Source organism: Leucopleurus acutus (genome assembly GCF_964270905.1).
Source record: "Leucopleurus acutus genome assembly, chromosome: 7".
Lineage (NCBI taxonomy): Eukaryota > Metazoa > Chordata > Mammalia > Artiodactyla > Delphinidae > Leucopleurus > Leucopleurus acutus.
The window spans coordinates 80431847-80451086 of NC_139150.1; the positions used below are offsets into that span (position 1 = coordinate 80431847).

General features: G+C 54.0%; 1 protein-coding gene across 2 annotated transcripts; it reads right to left on the minus strand.

Moving 5' to 3' along the window:
* Positions 1 to 5409: 5409 nt before the first annotated feature.
* On the minus strand, positions 5410 to 10372 carry AQP3 (aquaporin 3 (Gill blood group); the record flags this gene model as incomplete). Of its 2 annotated transcripts, XM_082842670.1 has the most annotated exons (6): positions 5410 to 5578; positions 5665 to 5882; positions 6152 to 6270; positions 6609 to 6746; positions 7107 to 7233; positions 10265 to 10372. In XM_082842670.1, the coding sequence occupies 6 exons, from the start codon at positions 10370 to 10372 to the stop codon at positions 5410 to 5412; spliced, it is 879 nt and encodes a 292-aa protein (XP_082698796.1). The 2 variants fall into 2 exon arrangements, with proteins under 2 accessions (XP_082698796.1, XP_082698797.1); XM_082842671.1 differs by lacking the exon at positions 5665 to 5882 and having other exon boundaries at positions 5456 to 5578.
* Positions 10373 to 19240: the final 8868 nt, after the last annotated feature.

The following is a 19240-nucleotide window of genomic DNA, read 5'->3' on the forward strand; positions in this document are numbered from 1 at the left end:
TCCCAAGGGTTCCCTTTTCTCCACATCCTCACCAATGTTTGTTACTTGTGTTATTTTTGATGATAGCCATTCTGACAGGTATGAGTTGATAGCTCATTGTGGTTTTGATTTGCATTTCCCTGATGATTAGTGATGTTGAGCATCTTTTCACGTGCTGCTTGGCCATCTGCATGTTCTCTTTGGAGAAATGTCTATCCAAGTCTTCTGACCATTTTTTAATCGGGTTGTTTATTTTTTTGATGTTGAGTTTTATGAGCTGTTTATATATGTTGGGTATTAACTCCTTATCAGTCATATCATTTGCAAATATTTTCTCCCATTCAGTAGGTGTCTTTTCGTTTTGTCAGTGGTTTCCTTTGCTGTGCAAAAGCTCTTAAGTTTAATTAGATCCCATTTGCTCATTTTTGTTTTATTTCCTTTGCTTTAGGAGACTGATCCAAAAAAAAATATTGCTACTATTTATGTCAAAGAGTGTTCTGCCTGTATTCCTCTAGGAGTTTTACTGTCTCTGGACTTTTTTTTTTTTGGCTGTGTTGGGTCTTCGTTGCTTCGTTGCTTTGTTGCTGGGCTTTCTCTAGTTGTGGCGAGCGGGGGCTACTCTTCGTTGCGGTGCTCAGGCTTCTCATTGCAGTGGCTCCTCTTATTGTGGAGCATGGGCTCTAGGTGCATGGGCTTCAGTAGTTGTGGCATGTGGGCTCAGTAGTTGTGGCTCGCGGACTTAGCTGCTCTGCGGCATGTGGGATCTTCCCGGATCAGGGCTTGAACCCGTGTCCCCTGCATTGGCAGGTGGATTGTTAGCCACTGTGCCACCAGGGAAGCCCATGGTCTCTGGTCTTACATTTAGGTCTTTAATCCATTTTTAGTTTATTTTTGTATATAGTGTTAGAGAGTGTTCTAATTTCATTAGTTTACATGTAGTTGTCCAGTTTTCCCAGCACCACTTATTGAAGAGACTATCTTTTCTCCATTGTATATTCTTGCGTCCTTTGTCATAGATTAATTGACAAAAAGTGCATGAGTTTATTTCTGGGCTCTCTATTCTGTTCCATCGATCTATGTGTCTGTTTTTGTGCCAGTACCGTAGTGTTCTGATTACTGTAGTATAGTCTGAAAGTCAGGTGGGACGATTCCTCCAGCTCTGTTCTTCTTTCTCAAGATTGTTTTGCCTACTTAGGGTCCATACAAATTTTAAGATTATTTGTTCTGGTTCTGTGAAAAATATCCTCGCTATTTTGATAAGGATTGCATTGAATCTGTAGATGGCCTCAGGTAGTATAGCCATTTTAACAATGTTAATTCTTCCAGTTCAAGAACACAGTATATCTCTCCATCTGTTTGTGCTGTCTGCAATTTCTTTCATCGGTGTCTTATAGTTTTCCAAGTACAGGTCTTTGCCCTCCTTAGGTATGCTTTTTCCTAGGTATCTTATTCTTTTTGATGCGATGGTAAATAGGATTGTTCCCTTAGTTTCTCTTTCTGTTAGTTCATTGTTAGTCTATAGAAATGCAACAGATTTCTGTATATTAATTTTGTATCCTGCAGCTTTACCAAATTCATTGATGAATGAATTGATGAATTCGGTAAAGTTGCAGGTGAAGGAGGCTCCCCACCTGACTTTCTCCTTCCTTTGCACTGCCAGCATTCCCAGGTGCACAACTCAGTGTCCCCACCTCAGGACAGGCTCCCTCCTCCCAATGAGGAGGCCAGTACCTGCACAGACCCTCCTGTGGGGGACCAAGGGCGTCTCTGGCCTCTGGGGTCTCTGTTCAGGGTGGAGTAGTCCCTCCTTTCCCCTTCCCACCCCACCCAATTCTACCCCACCCATGCTTCCCCAAGCCTGGGGGGGCCACACCCAGGCTTTTAGACAAACAAAATCAAGGGGAAAGAGTTAGCAAGAAGGAGGGAGCTCATTACTAGGAATTAAGGAGGAGATATGCCCTGGGGTAAGATGAACGGGACTGGTCACTCAGACCCTCTTAAGTACATGACATGTTGACTTAGAAGTACACATAGAAAGACCCAGACACAAAGAGTCAGGCAGGGACAGAGACACAGAAAGAGACAGAGGCATGGTCAGCCAGGGGCACAGACCCAGAGCCATACCAGACAGACTGAGAGAAAGATAGGTACACCCAGCAGCACTGAGGGGTGCACAGCTGCATGTGCACACACACAAGCAGGCACACAAGGAAACGGAAACCCAGCTCAGGTTTCAGGGAGGTGGATTTCAATGCCAGCAAGTCAGAGCTTTAAGGAACCATGAGCTCCTCCAAAGATGGCTGTGGAGAGGACTAGCTCAGGAAGAAGGGACAGAGATGAGACGTGGGATCTTGATTCTCTCTCAAGTCCACCCTGGCAAACGGATTAAGTTACTTTTCTGAAAGAGATGAAGAGGTTTATTTCTAGAACTTGCTATCAGACAGAACTGCTGGTAGGAGGCATATCTTAGAAGGGAGTGGGGAGGTGGGAAGCTTCGCTCCTGCCCCCAGGGGTCATGCTGCTACTTGGCTTCTGTCACTGGGCGGCCAGGCCTTCCTCTTCCTCACTCCGTCTGACCTTCCATCCAGCGTGTTCCCTAGGCTGCATGCTCCTCTGCTCTCTACACCCATGGTGGCCCCCTCTTGTGTCTCCCTCCTATTCCTCCCAAAACCCTCCTCAAGTTAGGGCACGGCAAGCCATCACCCTGTTCTCCCTCCCCCCTCTCAGGAACTTCAGATTCGTGGAAGGAATCTGAGGCGGAAGAGGATATTAAATTCAATGACCTTTAAAAAACAGCCTTCAGATCTCTCCACCAACCACCATCCCCCCTCCCCTGTTCTGCAGGAAAAAATCATTTTTTTGACATTTATTGACTATTATCTTCCATTACCTCCTCCTCTCAATGTCTCTCAATTCACAGATGAGGAAACTGAGGTTCAGGGAAAGAAAATGACCACCCCAGTATCACACAGCTACAGAGAGGCCAAGCTGGGCTTGGAATCCAGGTCTGACTACTTGTTCACCACTGGGTCAGAAGCCCTCCCACCACCCCCTGGTCAGGGTCAACTGCAGGAGTTGAGAGTAAGAGAAGACAAAGGGCATGGGGCATGCTGGGGAGGATAGCAGAGTGAAGGTACCCAAAGCGGGACAGGTGTGGCTGCAGTGAAACTCTGAAGCACACATTTTCCTCCCTTGGTTTGCCCTTTCTCCCCCCAGGGCCTGAGAAGGGGACACTCCCTCTGGCTCAGGTCCCTTCAACATTCCAGACACGCCTCCTGGGAGCTGGGGACGAGTGGGTGGAGACCTGAGATGGAACTGCCTTCCCCCAGCCCCACCTGCCCAGAGTCCAGGCTGTGCGACCCACCCACTCTGGGCCATGGTCTCCTTATCTGTGAAGTGGCTGGGGAGCAAGAGTTGGCTTATCCTCTAAAAACCACAGTTCTCCTCCAGACCCAGGCATCCCAACGTGGTTAACTCTGCAGGAGAGCTTGGGTTGGGGCCGCCTTCCCTTTTTATTCCCAGTGAAAGCTGAGGAGGATTCGGTAAGGAAGGAGCAGGAGGTGGGAAAGGGCACGTGATCTCCCAGCAGAGCTTCCCAGGCTTCAGTCAGGGCACCAGAGTTAGTCCAATCCCAGATCCCAGCCTTACAGGACACAGGGGTGCCTCAGACTGAAGAACTGAAGCACAGGAGGCACGAATGAATGCAGCTGTGGTCTCTGGGTTCAGACAACTGACTGTAGAGATGGTGAAAGAATGGGTAAGGCAGGGATGACTTCCTGGAGGAGGTGATGGAGAAGATCAAGAGGATTTTAGTGAGTGGGCAATGAGGTCGGAAGGCACAGGAGCACACAAAGTAGTCTGGGGTGGATGGAGCATCGTGAGGGAAGGTGTAGGGACTAGGGCCATGTCCTGGAGGGCCTGACTGCAGGATGGAGAGATTTGAATTGTCGCTGGGTAGCGGTAGAAAGAGGTCTACTTTCAGCGGGGGTTTTCAGAAAGATCCCTCTGGTTGCTGTGTGGACTGACTGGGGCAAACTGGAGTCAGAGAGGCTGCTCAGGGGGCTGTGGCCAAGGTCTAGTTGAAGGTGATAGAGCCCAAACAGCTGCGAGGTGTAGAAGGCAATAACGGGTTCCCGGTCTGATGGGTCTCTTCCAACAACAGGGAGCTCACTATTTCTTGGGTAGCAGTCCTCTCCTTTGGGCAGCTCTGCCTGGGAGAAAGTTCTTCCCTAAGCCAGGCTTCAGCCTGCCTTCCTGGGGTAGTAGGTGGGTGCAGGGGTTGGGAAGATGTGATTCATTGTACTGGGGGATCCCAGGAAGATGGAAACTTGGGGGAGAGTGTGGGACTCCGAGTTCAAGCTGAGCTGAAGGAGCTCTCTGACCTGTCTGTTTGACTGACCCCTGCCCCTAGGGCAGGTTTGAGTATTACCCTGAGGGTGCCCTGGCTATCTGTGGCCAAACTCACCGAAGCTCTTTAGCTGGTGCCATGAAAACAGCAGAGCGAGCAGAGAGATATTTACACAATTGGCATATTTTTTATTATTTTTTTATAAAAGGCAAAAGAGTACATGAGTTGAGGATTAAAGGAGTGAAGGAAAAAAAAAAAGGAATGAAGAGCCTATTAGAGTCTCCCAACCCCATCCCTAAAACTGTAATATTTTTATATATACACACACACACACACAAATATATATATATATATATATATATATATATATATATATATACTTTTTTTTCCTTTTTTTAAAGAGCAAACGTGAAACTTATGACCTGGACTTCACCCCACCCACCTCATGCCTCCATCGTGACAGAAACACATCACTCCGCTCTTACTTATGCATGAATAGCTAGAGCTCCTCATCTGGGCTGTGGTCCCCTCCTCCTAGCCCTACTCATATTCCCACCCTACCTCCCCCAAAGCCTATAGAAGCCCCCTATGTAGAAAAAACAGCAGACATACACATACTAAGAAACACATGTACCTGGACCCTCCTCCACACGGAGCCCCTGAAACATGCAGATCCCTGGTGCTTTCCTCACTCATAGACAGACACAACACCCTCCCTCCCTCCGGGCCTCCCCCACACGCCCACAGATAGAATCCTTTCCACTTGGTCCTTTGCCCTGAATATCTGGAAAACCACACACACGCACACGCACACATCTGCTGCCCATTCTCTCTCTTTGAGAGACAAAGGACTAGATTGGCCCTACTCCCTGTGCCACCAGCTTACAGGCAGTGGCCAGCGGTCCTATTGGATCCTATTTCCTTCAGGATGGAAAATCCTGAAAGGGGCTTTCTAGAGGGGCGGTGGTAGACAAGGAGCTTCTTAGCCTGGGAGGGGTGTCGTGAAGAGGGCTTCTAGGAAGCAGCCCCTGCACAGTCAAAGGATGCTCATGAGAGGGGTTGAGGGGGAGGCCCCTGCCCATTCACATCTGCCCCTTGTGCTTCACGTGGGACAGCTTCACATTCTCCTCATCGGTGGAGGGTGGAGGTGGTTCCAGGTGCCAGCCGATCATGAGCTGATACACGAGGACACCCGCGATGGAACCCAGGAGTGGGGAGATGACGGGCACCCACCACCAGTGGCGGCCGGTCCTGGGGGCAGACAGATGTGGTCAGGGACGCGTGGGGCAGGGCAGAGGGGAGACGGGCTGGCGCACGCTGGCGGGGACTGCACTCACGTGAAGACTTCCGGGCCCCAGCCGGCAATGGCTGTGAAAAGGCGAGGGCCGAAGTCCCGGGCGGGGTTGACGGCGTAGCCAGAGTTGAAGCCCATGGACGTGCCGATGACCAGGACCACCAGGCCCACAGTAAAGGCCTCCAGGCCAGGCGGGACAGGGTTATTGTAGGGGTCCACAATGGCCAGCACACACACGATGAGGGAGGCTGTGCCAATGAACTGGGGAGTGGGGAGAACAGGGTGAGAAGAGCCCCCGTCCACCTTCTGGCCCCTCCTTCCACCTTCCAGCCTCCCTCCACTCTCAGAGTCTTGGCATCTCCCGTGCTCTGCTCTCCAGAGCAGTGGTACTAAGACTTTTGCTGGTTAACTTTGCAGATTCCTAGGAATCTGCTCTAGACGAGGAGTCCTGTCCCCCAGCCAGCCCATGAGCAACCCAAGGCAGCCTGGTCCTCCTCCCCGAGTTCCCCTCACTCACCCCCAACCCGTACCTGGTCGAAGAAGCCATTGACCATGTCCAAATGTCCAGAGGGGTAGGTGGCAAAGATGCCGGCTGTGCCATTGGGGCCCGAAACTATAAGCTCGTTGTTGGCGAAGCCCCAGATTGCATCTGGTCACAGATTAGATATCAAGTGGGTGAGGGCAGAGGCCTGAGCCCCATCTCCCCTCTCAGGCTAGGCCCACCCTCCCAGGGGTCACAGGTGAGTGTGATCGCTGCTTTATTACCCTGGAGTCGGGGGTGGGAAGGTGGAGGGGTGGAGGGCCTGACTCCATTGTTACCCGACTCATTTCTTTCCCCTCATGACCCCCACCTGGGGCCTGCGCGTGAATGAGTCATAAGCCCGGGGCCTGGGCAGGCCCCAGCCATCTGTCATCGAAAGGCCTGGTGCCAGCAGGTCCCAAGCAGAGGGAGGGGGTAGTGGAGGAAGGCAGGGTAGGAAGCCTCACCATAATACAGCCCAAAAACGATCCCGGCACCCAGGAAGGCTCCCAGAGTCTGAGCCATGGCGTAGATGGGCAGCTTGATCCAGGGCTCACGCGCCAGCAAGCACATAGCAAAGGTCACGGCAGGGTTCATGTGGGCCCCTGGGCAGAGGGGAGATGGAACCTATTAGCCCCTGCCTGCCACAGTGGGGAGGCCAGGATTCCCCCGCCCCATACTCCCCCTCTCTGGCCTGGTGAGCAGGGATGCAGAGAAGGGTTTCTTGTACAGAATGGTGTGTTGGACTATGTAACAGACCAACTCGACTAATCTCTGATTCCAAGGTCAGAGTCAAAATTTCCAAGTATCAAGTTCCTTCACCACTCTTCTTTTCCAAGGACCCAAAGCTAAGCCCTGGCTATGCCCTGTTCTGAGATGACTTCCACTCCCACCCTATTCTCCAGAGGGACACCTTGTGGGAATGCTGTGGAGGGGTGATGGCTGAGGGTGGGGTGAGGCCTTACCAGAGACCTGGCCAGCGATAAGGATGCCTAGGGTGACGGCGAAGCCAAAGGCCAGGTTGATGGTGAGGAAACCACCGTGGGTGCCCCGGCTGAGCACGACCTGGGCCACAGAGCCACAGCCAAACAGCTGTGTCAGGAAACAGAACAAAGCAGGGAGGGTGAGGACCAGTGAGTCTCACTCCAGAGGGCAGGGATGAAGCCAACAACCTCCCCCTGCCTTCATGGGGAGGACGGGAGGGCGAGAAGCCCTTTCCTGGAATCGAACCCCTCCTCCTCCTGCTGCAGTTATAACCCGTAGAAGAAGCAGACATGGCCTCTTAGCCCCAATGTCCCAAGTCTACTAATAACAGGGTCCTATGGAAGGGACTGGAAGCAAAGTTTGCAACCTCGAGCCCAGAAGATGGCTGAACCATCTCCACTGATTTTTCTTGACTCTCAGTAGGAGTGGGTGGAAGGGGACACTCTCACCTGAGCAGTTCCTCCTCCAGCCCTTCAGGCCTGGCCCATAGGGGTGGGAAGGCTCTCACTCATCCCCTACCTGCAATTGCCTCCCTCTCTGCCCCAAAGAAGAGCTGAGGGGGAGAGGGCACAAAGAAAGGGAGGAGGCCAGAAGTTCTCCTGAATCTGGGGTGTCAGAGCTCCTGCCTCTCCCTGCTCTCCCTCTCAGGATCTTCAGCCTCCTTGACCTGTTCCTGACCCAGAGCCTCCTCTCTCCACTTGCCCTGCCCTCCCTGCCCTCAGAGGTCCAGGTTCCCCACTCAGATTTGGAGGTCCCAAAGACAGCGATCTGTCTAGTCTCACTAGCCATAGTCCAGGACCCCCAGAGCAGTGGAAGTGGGGAGATTAGTACTAAGCTTTCTGCTGGAAATTGGGGGGGGGGGTGGTGCATATTCAAGAGGACTAAAATCCCTGATGTCCTGCAAGTACAGAATGTGCTATTTGTCCGTACCCCTTGTTCAAATGTAAAAATGTTTCTGTACTAGCTCCTCTGCAAAGAGCCATTGCCCTGAGCCCCCAAAGTGTCCCCTGAAGCTGCTCCAGCCCTGCCCCAGCTCTCCTCTCCCACCTCTCCATAACTAAAGTCTTTATGCCTATCCAGCAGAAATTTTTCAAAACCTGTGCTAAGGGCCCTCGTCACTTCTAAAGGGTCAGTGTCCTGCTGTACTGGGTGGTTAAGCATTTTGATTATCATCCTTCACGAAGACCAAGAGATAGTGGGGAAGCCAGCAGCCGTGATGCAGGGCAAAGGTGTGCAGGCAAGTGAGAGCAAAGGTCAGAGAGTGTAAGTATGTATGTGTGTTGGAACAGGCACGTGAGGGTCTGGGGCACCCTGCCCAGCTTGGCCGGCCCTGGCCTCAGCTCCTTGCCTGCCTGAGGCCGAAACCTGGCTCCATCCCAGGGGGCCTTGGAGGGAGAAGCTGTCAGAGCCAGTTCCACCACCTTGAGACTCTTCTTCCTCTTCCTCCGGGCTCACTCTCCCTCTCCTCACCTTACTAGGAGCCTCAGAGAAAGGGGCTTCCCTCGCCCGAAAGCCAGCCTTGCTTCTGCCACTGCAGGCTCTCGGTCCCCAACCCACAGAGGTATGCAGGTAAGCCTTCACCGACCACTTGGGCGTCTCCCGGGCCTAGCCTCTCCTCTCCAGGCACTGACACAAAATGCCCCTCAGCCACCTGAGCCTGAACGCCTTCACAGACATAACACCCTCCTTCTGTGGTCAGGGAGAAGCCAAATGATCCTGGGGCTCAGCGGGAGGCCTGACTGCTCCTTTGGGGGAAGGCAAACTGAGACTAGGGAGGAGATAGGAAGACCCCTCTGTGAAGGGAAGACAACTTGCTCTGTCCTGGCTGCTCTCAAACAGGGGGCTGGACTAAAAATCAGACAGGGACGGGGGGACACACGGCTCGGGGGCAGGAGGAAAACAAGCGTCTGCCCCTATTCCCTTCTTGGCACTTGGCACTGGGAGAGAAGAGAGGCAGATGACTGGGAGGTCTACTAGTCTGCGGAGGGGGTATGGATAAAGTGCCCCACCTGGCTTCCCCCCTTCTTGTTCCTGGAAGCCAGAGGTGAGTCCAGCTTTCCTCTCCCTATAGAATCTGCTCCACCACCACCACCCATTTAGGGTGGGCCATCCAGCCCTACTTGCCCCTAGTTAATCTTGCTAGTTCACAGGGGGCCGCCTGGTCTACGTCACCTAGGGTTGGAAGTGGGACACGGAGTACCCCATCCCCTGCAACAGAGCAAATGAACCCAGACGTAACCCAGAGGGAAACAGGTGTAACCACAAGAGTGGCCGAAAATCTGCGAGTAACTGGGACAGGAAATGGAGCCCATAACTGGTGTGTCTGTCAGACCCAAAAGTGCAGAGTCACCCAGGAACAACCCAGACCCAAACTGGCATAACCAGGGCATAACTGGGACTGGGGAGTAACCCAGGCAGGGAAGCGTCCCCCTCAGAGAACCTGTACAGTAACTCAGGCCCCGGGAAGTAAGTCAGAGTGCTTCTGCATGGAAGCTGACAGCATCTGTCTGGGAGTTGCTCAGCACTAGGGGAGGAAGTTTAGTGACACCGCGTCCTTTGTGCCTGGGGCACAGCTGCCTTCCACAGACTCCTCTCTTCAGGATCCTCCCTCCTTCCCGCTTGCTGTTTGCTGTGTAGCCCCCGCCCTCTGCCCCCACCTGTGGCAAACTGTCCTTATGGCAGGGCAACTTTTGGACTTTCTTCTGAGGCTTAATTATTCATTAGGGGCCAGGCATCCAAGACCCAAATAACCCAAGAGGGACCCATTTGCCACTGCCTCCACTGCCTCCCAGGGCTGGGACTCTAGGAACCTGGGGAGCTGTGGAAGCCAGAAAGGGCTGGAGGTCCCAGACTGCAGAGGTGACTGCTGTCCCCAGCCTGTGGGCTGGGTCACTGGTGAGAGGGTAAAGGATCAGAGCTGTCACTGGGGCTTAACAGCTGTCATCCTGGCAAGAGTCGAAACTGTCAGTCACTGAGGGGGTTAACGCTATGGGCGAAGAGTGCTCCGGAAGGGGTCAAGTTGGGGGCGAGGGATCAGAGCTGGGAGAGGGGTCAAGGCTGTCTTAAAAAACACAGACCCTCCGGTGAACAGAGGGACTGGGGAGTGTGGGGCTGGAGAGAGGCTTCTCCCGCCACTCACCACGAGGATGAGGGTCCCCAGGCACTCAGCCAGCGCCTGGCGAAGCAGCTGGTAGCGGATGTGGAGCATCTCCCCGCAGCGGGACACCAGCTCCTTCTGTCGACCCATGGCTGGGGCAGGCGGCGGTGCTGTCGGGCGGGCGGGCGGGCGGGCGGCGGACGCAGCAGCAGTGGCCGTCAGCGCCGAGTGGCGCCCTTTATAGGAGCCAGAGGCAGCGCCCCGCCCGCCGGGACCGCCGCCTGCCGAGCCGGGTGCCGGCCTCAGGAGTGGGCGGCCACCCCGCACTGCTCGCCTAGGGAGGCTGGAGGGGACGCTGGGTTGGGGGGACGCTGATAAGGAAGGTAGGGGTGTGTGGTGTGAGGAGGCTTTAGGGCTGGTGTTGGCCCGGGGAGGAGGTGTGTGGGGGCTGAGACCAGACTGCGGGATTGTGGAGTCTGAGAGCCGATGGTGGGGTGTAGGCACGTGCAGGACGGGGGCTCAGGGGGGAAAAGGAGCCGCCAAAAACACCTCCTTGGGCCACTCTCAGTGAGCCTCGCTGCCATCCTCACCACGGTGGAGGGGAGAGGAGACATGTCAGAAAGGAAAGGAACTCTGCTTAATTCACTGTGGTGTCCCACGTGGGAGGGAAACCCAAAAGGGAGGGGATATATGTATGAGTATGGCTGATTCATTTTGCTGTGCAGTAGAAGCTAACACAGCATTGTAAAGCAACTGTACTCCAGTAAAAATCAGCGAATACAAAAAGAATTTTTTTTTTTTTTTTTTTTTTAAAGAGAGAAAGGAAAGGAACTAGCCCCAGCTCTACACGATGGCTGGACCTGGCGTGTCCTCAGTCAGGGGCCTGGAGGGAGGAGGCTGTGGGCCCCAAGGGAGAAGAGACCCTCTCAGAGTCCAGACCCAGGTGGACTCAGGAACACAGGTGCTGAGTTCCAGCCAGAGTACACCGGCCTTTGCTTCTTGCACAGTTAGTACATGTCACATGTTGCATGTCTTGACCTGCTCCGTTCTCAGCTATGTCCACACATGACATCTGTCCTATGTGCCTGATCACACTTTCTGGGCATTTTTTTTTTTTTTTTTTTTGGCGGTACGTGGGCCTCTCACTGCTGTGGCCTCTCCCGCCGCGGAGCACAGGCTCCGGACGCGCAGGCTCAGCGGCCATGGTTCACGGGCCCAGCCGCTCCGCGGCATGTGGGATCTTCCCGGACCGGGGCACGAACCCGCGTCCCCTGCATCGGCAGGTGGACTCTCAACCACTGCGCCACCAGGGAAGCCCGCCTTTCTGGGCATTTTTCATGGCTTTGCTCATGCCTGTTGAACATGGCTGGGTTAACAGAGCTGTCACACGTGTACCTGCGTGCATCTTGCACATGGCTCCAGAGGCTGAGCTGCAGTTGTCCTGACATGCCATAGGCCACATGCTTGCCAGCAAGGTGAGTTCCAGCTGGTTTGTTTTTTGGTTTTTAATATTTATTTATTTGGCTGCACACTCAGATCTAGTTCCCTGACCAGGGATCAAACCCCGGTCCCCCTGCATTGGGAGGGCAGAGTCTTAACCCCTGGACCACCGGGGAAGTCCCGAGTTCCAGCTGCTTTTTTTTTTTTTTTATAAATTTATTTATTTATATTTCTTTTTGGCTACATTGGGTCTTCGTTGCTGCGTGCAGGCTTTCTCTAATTGTGGTGAGCGGGGGCTACTCTTCCTTGTGGTGTCCGGGTTTCTCATTGCGGTGGCTTCTCTTGTTGCAGAGCACGGGCTCTAGGCACGCGGGCTTCAGTAGTTGTGGCGCACAGGCTTAGTTGCTCCGCAGCATGTGGGATCTTCCCAGACCAGGGCTCGAACCCGTGTGCCCTGCATTGGCAGGTGGATTCTTAACCCCTGCGCCACCAGGGAAGTCCCTCCAGCTGCTTTTAACCCTCGCCTCTCCCACTCTGGCTGATCCCTGGCCAGGGGCAAGTCTGTCCCTTTAAGAGATTAAGCTGGCTGAACTGAGGGTGTGTCAGTCCCATCTCAGGGGAGGCATGGGGCAACCCTCTTCCCTATGCTGCATCTGATAATTGGGAAACGGAGGTCTGGTAGCCTGGGCCTTACTCCCACAGGACTGGGAGCAAATGCCCTCACCCCAGTCTCTAAAGGCAGCTTTGCCAGGGAAGAGCACATTTTCCAAAGGGACTTAATCCAGGTGGGCTAAGGGCCCAGGGGACTTGTCCCTTGAGGAACGTCTGTCAAAAATGAGGGCTCCAGAGGCGACTCATGCCCAAATAGATAGGGTTTGGCAACACACATAGATAGATTCACAGGTGCACGTGCAGGTGTGCAGCACACACACTACCCCCAAGGCTGGCAGCCATACTTGCCTATAGACCCTGAGCTTTGTTCACATGCCCATGAGAGCCTAGCCATAGGCTCACATACATATGTAATCCCCACACAAGAGGTCCCCCATGACCCTTGGCCCAGGAAGAAGCACCGTACCCCCTGAACCCCATGGGCTGGGAGGGCCCAGAGTGAATCAGGGAGCCATTACTGAGTGCCTGTCGGACGCCCCACTGCTCATCTGTGACTCAGGACAAAACCCTAGACGCCTGGTGCCGGAGCCCAGACTGTGGGAAGGGGGGAAAGCTCCCCACAAGGCTTCACTCTCTTCTCCCCACTCCCCGGTATGCTTCTCAGCCCCTCACAGCCCCAGGTGGGGCTGCACAGGGCAGGAAGTGGCAAAGTGGTTCCTCAACACTGAAAGAAAGTAGGGAGCCCCAGCCCACAGAACCCCATCCTCACTCCTGCCGGTCCTGGGCCTGCCAGCAGCCGAGCCTGGCCTGGAAACCGGAGAAAAACAGGGGCAGCTCCACCATCAGCAGGCAGAGCACACACCTCCCCCCGGCCCCATATACACATGTGTTTGCACTCAGTTCACATAGGTGTTCACATGGGCTGCACCCTGAGGGAGCAGGTCACACACATAACTGTGGATCTGTGTGTCTTGCGAGTAGCATCTATTTACACATGTGCACTTACATGTGCTCACACATGGGCACATGCGTGTACATGCTCACCTATAATCCTGGGGCTGCAGCTCACCATAGAGCATCTTTGCAACTTCCCACTTCCCCAGTGGGTGCAGCGCCATGCTGAGGCACATGGCTTGGCAAGTGGAACGAGAGCCAGTTCCCAATGCCCCCTCACTCCAAATCAAGGTCCAACCTTCAAGACCATGACCCCATATACTCCCACCAAAATGGTTCTTATCTGTAACTAGGGTGTACACACATGTTCATACATGTACACACCATGCATATTGGGATGGTTTAGGGTTGGAGCTGAGGAGGTATGGGTAGGGCTTCATGCTTCTTAGTGGGCCTGAGAGGACCCTGCCTGGAGGAGGGGGAAGGATGCAATGCTTTCCAAGGGTCCCTTATTCCTGTCAGCCCGCCTCGGGTCATCTAGGAATAAGAGGGGTCAGGGCCCGAGGATGCTTGTCCAGAAGCGCTGGGCTGGCTGGCCAGAGTCTGGGGGGCTGAAGCAGGACCTCATTGCACACCTGGATGCAGGTGTTGGGGTGAGGGGGCTCATTCTCATTGTAGTCAGTGTGAATGGCACCCCCAGGAGCAAAAGATAGAAGGAAGCTCAGCTTCACAGGAAGAGCCTGAGCTTGGTGAGGCAGGCCCTGACCCTGAGTCACGCGGCTTACCCAGAGCCATCTGGGCTCCCTCCTGTGCTTAGGGAAGGAAAGCCTGAGTACGGGCTGGAAGCCAGCCTGCCTGCCTGGGAGCTCCAGGACGAGGCACATGTCGAGGCCCTATCTCCTCCCAACACATCTTGAGCAAGGTCTGTGTCTCACCTGTGCAGGAGGGCTGAGGGCAGGAGGGCTGTGCCCAGGAAGGCGACTGACAGCCGATCCACCCCATGGGACGCCGTGACTCCTTGAGGTCAGAAGCTGGGGGAGTGGGTTCCCAGACAAGGGAAGGGCTGAAGACTCAAGTGCCAGCCTGTTGGACCAGAGGGACTGGCTGGGGCCCTGTAAGGGGTAGGGGTGACACACCCTTCATTTCCTGTCCCCCAAACTCTTTTTGCCTGTATGAGAGCAGCTTGAACCAGCATAGGAGGAGACATGGGCCTTGCTGTCAGCAAGTGGAGTGGAGAAGAGGGTAGACATAGAAAACAAGTCATACTACAGTCCCCCGGCCTCCCTGAACCCCTAACCTCTTCCCGAGCATTGGAGTGGGATGGGGGAGGGGCTGACCAAAACAGACATACATACATTTTTCAAGTTTAGAAAGTACTTCCTGGGGCTTCCCTGGTGGCACAGTGGTTAAGAATCCGCCTGCCAATTCAGGGGACATGGGTTCGAGCCCTGGTCCGGGAAGATCCCACATGCCGCGGAGCAGCTAAGCCTGTGCACCACAACTACTGAGCCTGCACTCTAGAGTCTGCAAGCCATAGCTACTGAGCCCGTGCTCCACAACTACTGAAGCCTGCGTGCCTAGAGCCTGTGCTCCGTAGCAAGAGAAGCCACCGCAATGAGAAGGAGCCTGCGCACCACAACAAAGAGTAGCCCCCACTCGCTGCAAGTGGAAAAAGCCCATGCACAGCAACAAAGACCCAAGGCAGCCAAAAGAAAATAATAAATTTATATAAAAAATAAGTAAATAAAATAAAAATAAATAAATTTTTTTTTTAAAAAGTACTTCCTCCCATTTGTGAAACAACCCCCAGAAGTGGGTGTATACTTTACCCTTTCACAGATGATAAAACTAACAGTTGGAGAGAAGTCACTTGCCGTTAAGTGCTTTTTTTTTTAATAAATTTATTTATTTTAGTTATTTATTATTTTTGGCTGCATTGGGTCTTTGCTGCTGTGCGCGGGCCTTCTCTAGTTGCGCGAGCGGGGCTACTCTTCGTTACAGTACGTGGGCTTCTCACTGCAGTGGCTTCTCTTTTTGTGGAGCACGGGCTCTAGGCGCGCAGATTTCCGTAGCTGTGGCGCACAGGCTTCAGTAGTTATGGTGCACGGGCTTAGTTGCTCCGTGACATGTGGGATGTTCCCAGACCAGGGCTCGAACCCATGTCCCCTGCATTGGCAGGTGGATTCTTAACCACTGCGCCACCAGGGAAGCCCCCCCATTAAGTGTTGAGCTGGATTCAAACGCCATGCGGATATGGAGGAGACGTGAAGAGGGCAGGGAGGCCAGGGAGCCACAGGTCCCTCCATGCTTCAGCACCCTGTCTAGAGGGTGCCCCACTCTTAGGCCACTGCTGGATGCTATTCCTATTTCTGGGCCTTGAGAGTCGGGGGCTGGCTCTGGACAGGAACGGGGAGTGGAGGGCAGAGATGAATCACCCTCTTATGAGCGTCCCCAGACTTGGGAGTGGGCAAGCAGTTCCTCCTGCTGCACCAACAGTCACCCACTGTCTCCAGGCAGACGAGATGGAGGAGAGCCTGTGAACACAAACCACACCCCGGGGCACCTCCGGCCAGATGTCCAGATGGAACTTGAGAAAATCTACCTTTTGACCCATATCCTGGGGACTCTGTGTTCACCTTCTGGTGTCACCCTGAGCTGCCCTCGGCACCCTTTGAGGACAGCAGAGGGTTACAGAGAGGAGGCAGAGGAATGGGACGGGAGGCCTAGGCCCTGTGCTGAGGAAGAGCCCAGAGCCACAGGGGCTGGGCTGATGGGGGCAGAGCCCTCCTGTAGACCCAGAAGCTCAGCTCCAAGCCTCGCTTGGCCACTGACCAGTCAGGTGGCCGAGCCAGCTCCCTTTCCCAGCCCCTCAGTTTCAGTTTCCTCATCAGTCACCTGCAGGTTTCAGGTGGAGTCCCCCCCAACACACACACACCCAGGGCCACTGTAAGAATCAGACAAGATTACGGATGTTTCAGGCTTTGAAAACTGTATTACAGTCAACGTAGAAGGAAAGGTTCATTCCAGAAGCTGCCTCGTTAGAGTCACGTTTCCTCCTGTATGAATGTCGTGCGTATCCATGTGCATTCTTGGCTCTGTGTATGCGTGTACCCATGGAGGTCTGTGTGTACATGTGGGTGACCCTGGGGTTCTGTGTGCATATCTGTGTGTATCCCTGTCTGGGCTTGGCTGTGGGTCTGGGTTCAGTATTTACAAAAGCCAGAGATAGGAGGTGGGGAATCCGTTGAGGAGTCTGGAGACAAAGTGACCTGGTACAACATGATGAGAGGGTTTGGATTTGGGATTTAGGAGGCAGAATGGGCAGGGCAGGTCGGCAAGAAGCTGAGGTTGAAGGTAGGCAGAATTGCGTAGACAGGAACCTGAATCTGGGTGGGGCCCAGGACAACTGCTCTCTGAGAGGCCTGCAGTCTGAAGGTGGCCGTAGGAGGACAGGTGGTGGAAGGCTCTGCATCTGGTGTTCCAGAAAGGTGATGGGTATGTATGAGCCCCAATATACTCTCCCCTCATCCAAGCCCAGTCTGGGTGCTAATTACAGGGCAGCCACCCACTGCTGGCCCTAAGGGAGAGAAGTCTCAGGGGAAGGATCAAGAGGAGAGGACAGCCCGCAGCAGGAGATTCTGCAGTCAGACTTCAGGAATGACTTCCTGAGCGTCTCTAGACCTTGGGGCAGTGGAGAGGGAGACTGGGGAAAGGCCAGGATATCATATCTATCTTTTTCATCCAAACTATTTGGTCATCAGGTGGAACAGGAGCTGGGTCTCAATGCCCCTCAATGACCCCTCAGTCAGGGTCCAACCTTGGCCTCGGCAGTCTCTAGGAGACCGCAGCTCTGTTCTGTGGAGGTTTCTAGTCTGGGAGAACAGAGGAGAGCTCCCAGACAGGGAAACAGAGACATAGGCTTGCGGTAGACCAGAATGCTCATGCTCCCACCCGCTACCCCTATCCTTGACCTTGCTCCGCTGGGTCTAATAACAGCTTCATTCTGCTGCCTTGCGCAGAAGGGAAGGGGCAAGACTGGCAGTCAGCCCAGGACAGGGGAGGAGCCCGGCTTTTCACTCCTCCCCGCCTCACTGGAGAGATCCAGAGCTCCGGCCTCTCTACTCTTTTATTCCTCATCACCCAACCCCTTAGCCCCAGGAAAGCCCAGGCTCAGAAGCAAGGCCTGCAGCCAGGATACATAGATTCTCTGTAACTCCCTGTGTGACCCTAGACAAGTTCCAACACCTCTCTGGGCCTGTTGCAAACCAGAAAAATTATCCTCTCCATCCCTCTTCCAGAAACTGAAGTGGGAGAGGGAAGTGAGTCTCCCTCTGGGTTTGGAACACTCTTGTCCCCCTTAGTTCCCCAGGGCAGCCCAAGATGCCACCTTCTCTCTGAAGCAGAGAGATGGGCAGGCTGGCCTTTCCTGAGGAAGGTGGGGGTGACTCACGTGCCCCAGGCTTCTCCTCCCCTTTATCTTTATCGCTCACCTAGATTAATCTGTGACTCGCAAAGCGAGTACCAGATGTTGAGGGGGTCAGGTGCATATTTATTGGGGTGGAAGTGGTGGGCCTCAGACTAGCCCAATCTGACTTACTAGGTCAGGGATGCAGCAGCCCTCAGGATTTCACTGAATGTAACCTGCTGCAAGGACCCCTGGGCTTTGGGGTCTTGCTTTTTTTCTCCAAAGTAAGGAGCTGGGCAGAGGAAAACAGGGTCTTCAGCTAAAAGGATTCTGGTTTAGAGGAGGTTGTCAGATAGCACAGCCCGAAGAGAGGACCCTTTGAGAATTCACTGAATGTGACTACATAGAGAGGCTTGGGAGGTCTGACAGAACTGGGGAAACTGAAGCCCCAAGAAGGGGAAGCCTTTATTTATAGCCATTTAGATTTACAGGAAGGAATCCAGAGTTCCTGCCTCCTGAGAGCTTTTCCTCCTGACTTGCTCTTTAAAAACAGAGCAGATTTTGCCTTTTACAGCAACCCAGAGCTGGAGGCTAAAACCTGCACAAGCACACTAGTACATACAGATGTGCACACACCCGAGTCCAACACACACAGAGCAGACAGATCACACCATACATCACACACAGCCTCCCGCCCCATCCATGTCTACCTGCAAACGCAGAGGCCCACAGGGGCAGACGCACGTGTGGCGGCGCTGTAACACACATCCCCCTGCACACCCTCGCTCCAGCAGGAGTTCCTCCTAGGCTCCTGTCCTCTTCCCCTGAGGTTCCAGCTCCTCATGTCCCCTCTCCCCCAAGGTCATGTTAGACCACACCAGCCTCCTCACCTACTTCCCAGAGAAAATCCAAGGAAAACAGGTTGGAGCAAGCATTGAAATTGGAGCCTGGACTTCGTGCTCCCCTCACCCCGCACCCCAAGCTGGAGCAGGGAGTGCAGAAAGCATGGCGGATGTACCTCCTTGGGCTTCTGAGTCATCTGCCCTCTTCCCTTGCCACACTTGGCACCTGACAAAGCCATTATCATGGCTTCTTTTTTCTTTTTTTTTTTTGGCCGCACTGCATGGCTTGAGGGATCTTAGCTCCCTGACCAGGGATCAGACCCATGCTCCTTGCAGTGGAAGCACAGAGTCCTAAGCACTGGACTGCCAGGGAAGTCCCTATCATGCCCATTTTAAAGATGGGGAGATTGAGCCCAGCAAGGGGAAGTGACTTGCCCAGGACCACATGGGGAGGTAGCAGGGCCAAGGCTCATTTCCCCTGATTGGGACTGGTATCTGCACTTCTTGGAGCCACGAGCTTACCTGGAGGCAGATCCCACGCGTTGCCTGCACTGGAGTTGTGAAGGAAGCTACGAGCCTGAAGCTGACCCTGGGATGAAACGGGATGGTTTGAAACCAGCCTGTACCCCCTGCCCCTCCCCAGAGTCCACGGAGGGACTGCCACATGTGAGGGACTAAGAAAAAGGAAAGCTGAGAAGCCAGGGACGACCACAGGGCTGGGACTGCATCTCTTGTATCTCACTGAAAATACAGCCTGGCACACTGAGATTTGGAGTACATGAATGAATGGCACAGGGAGAGAGATGGACACAGACCTCAGTTCAC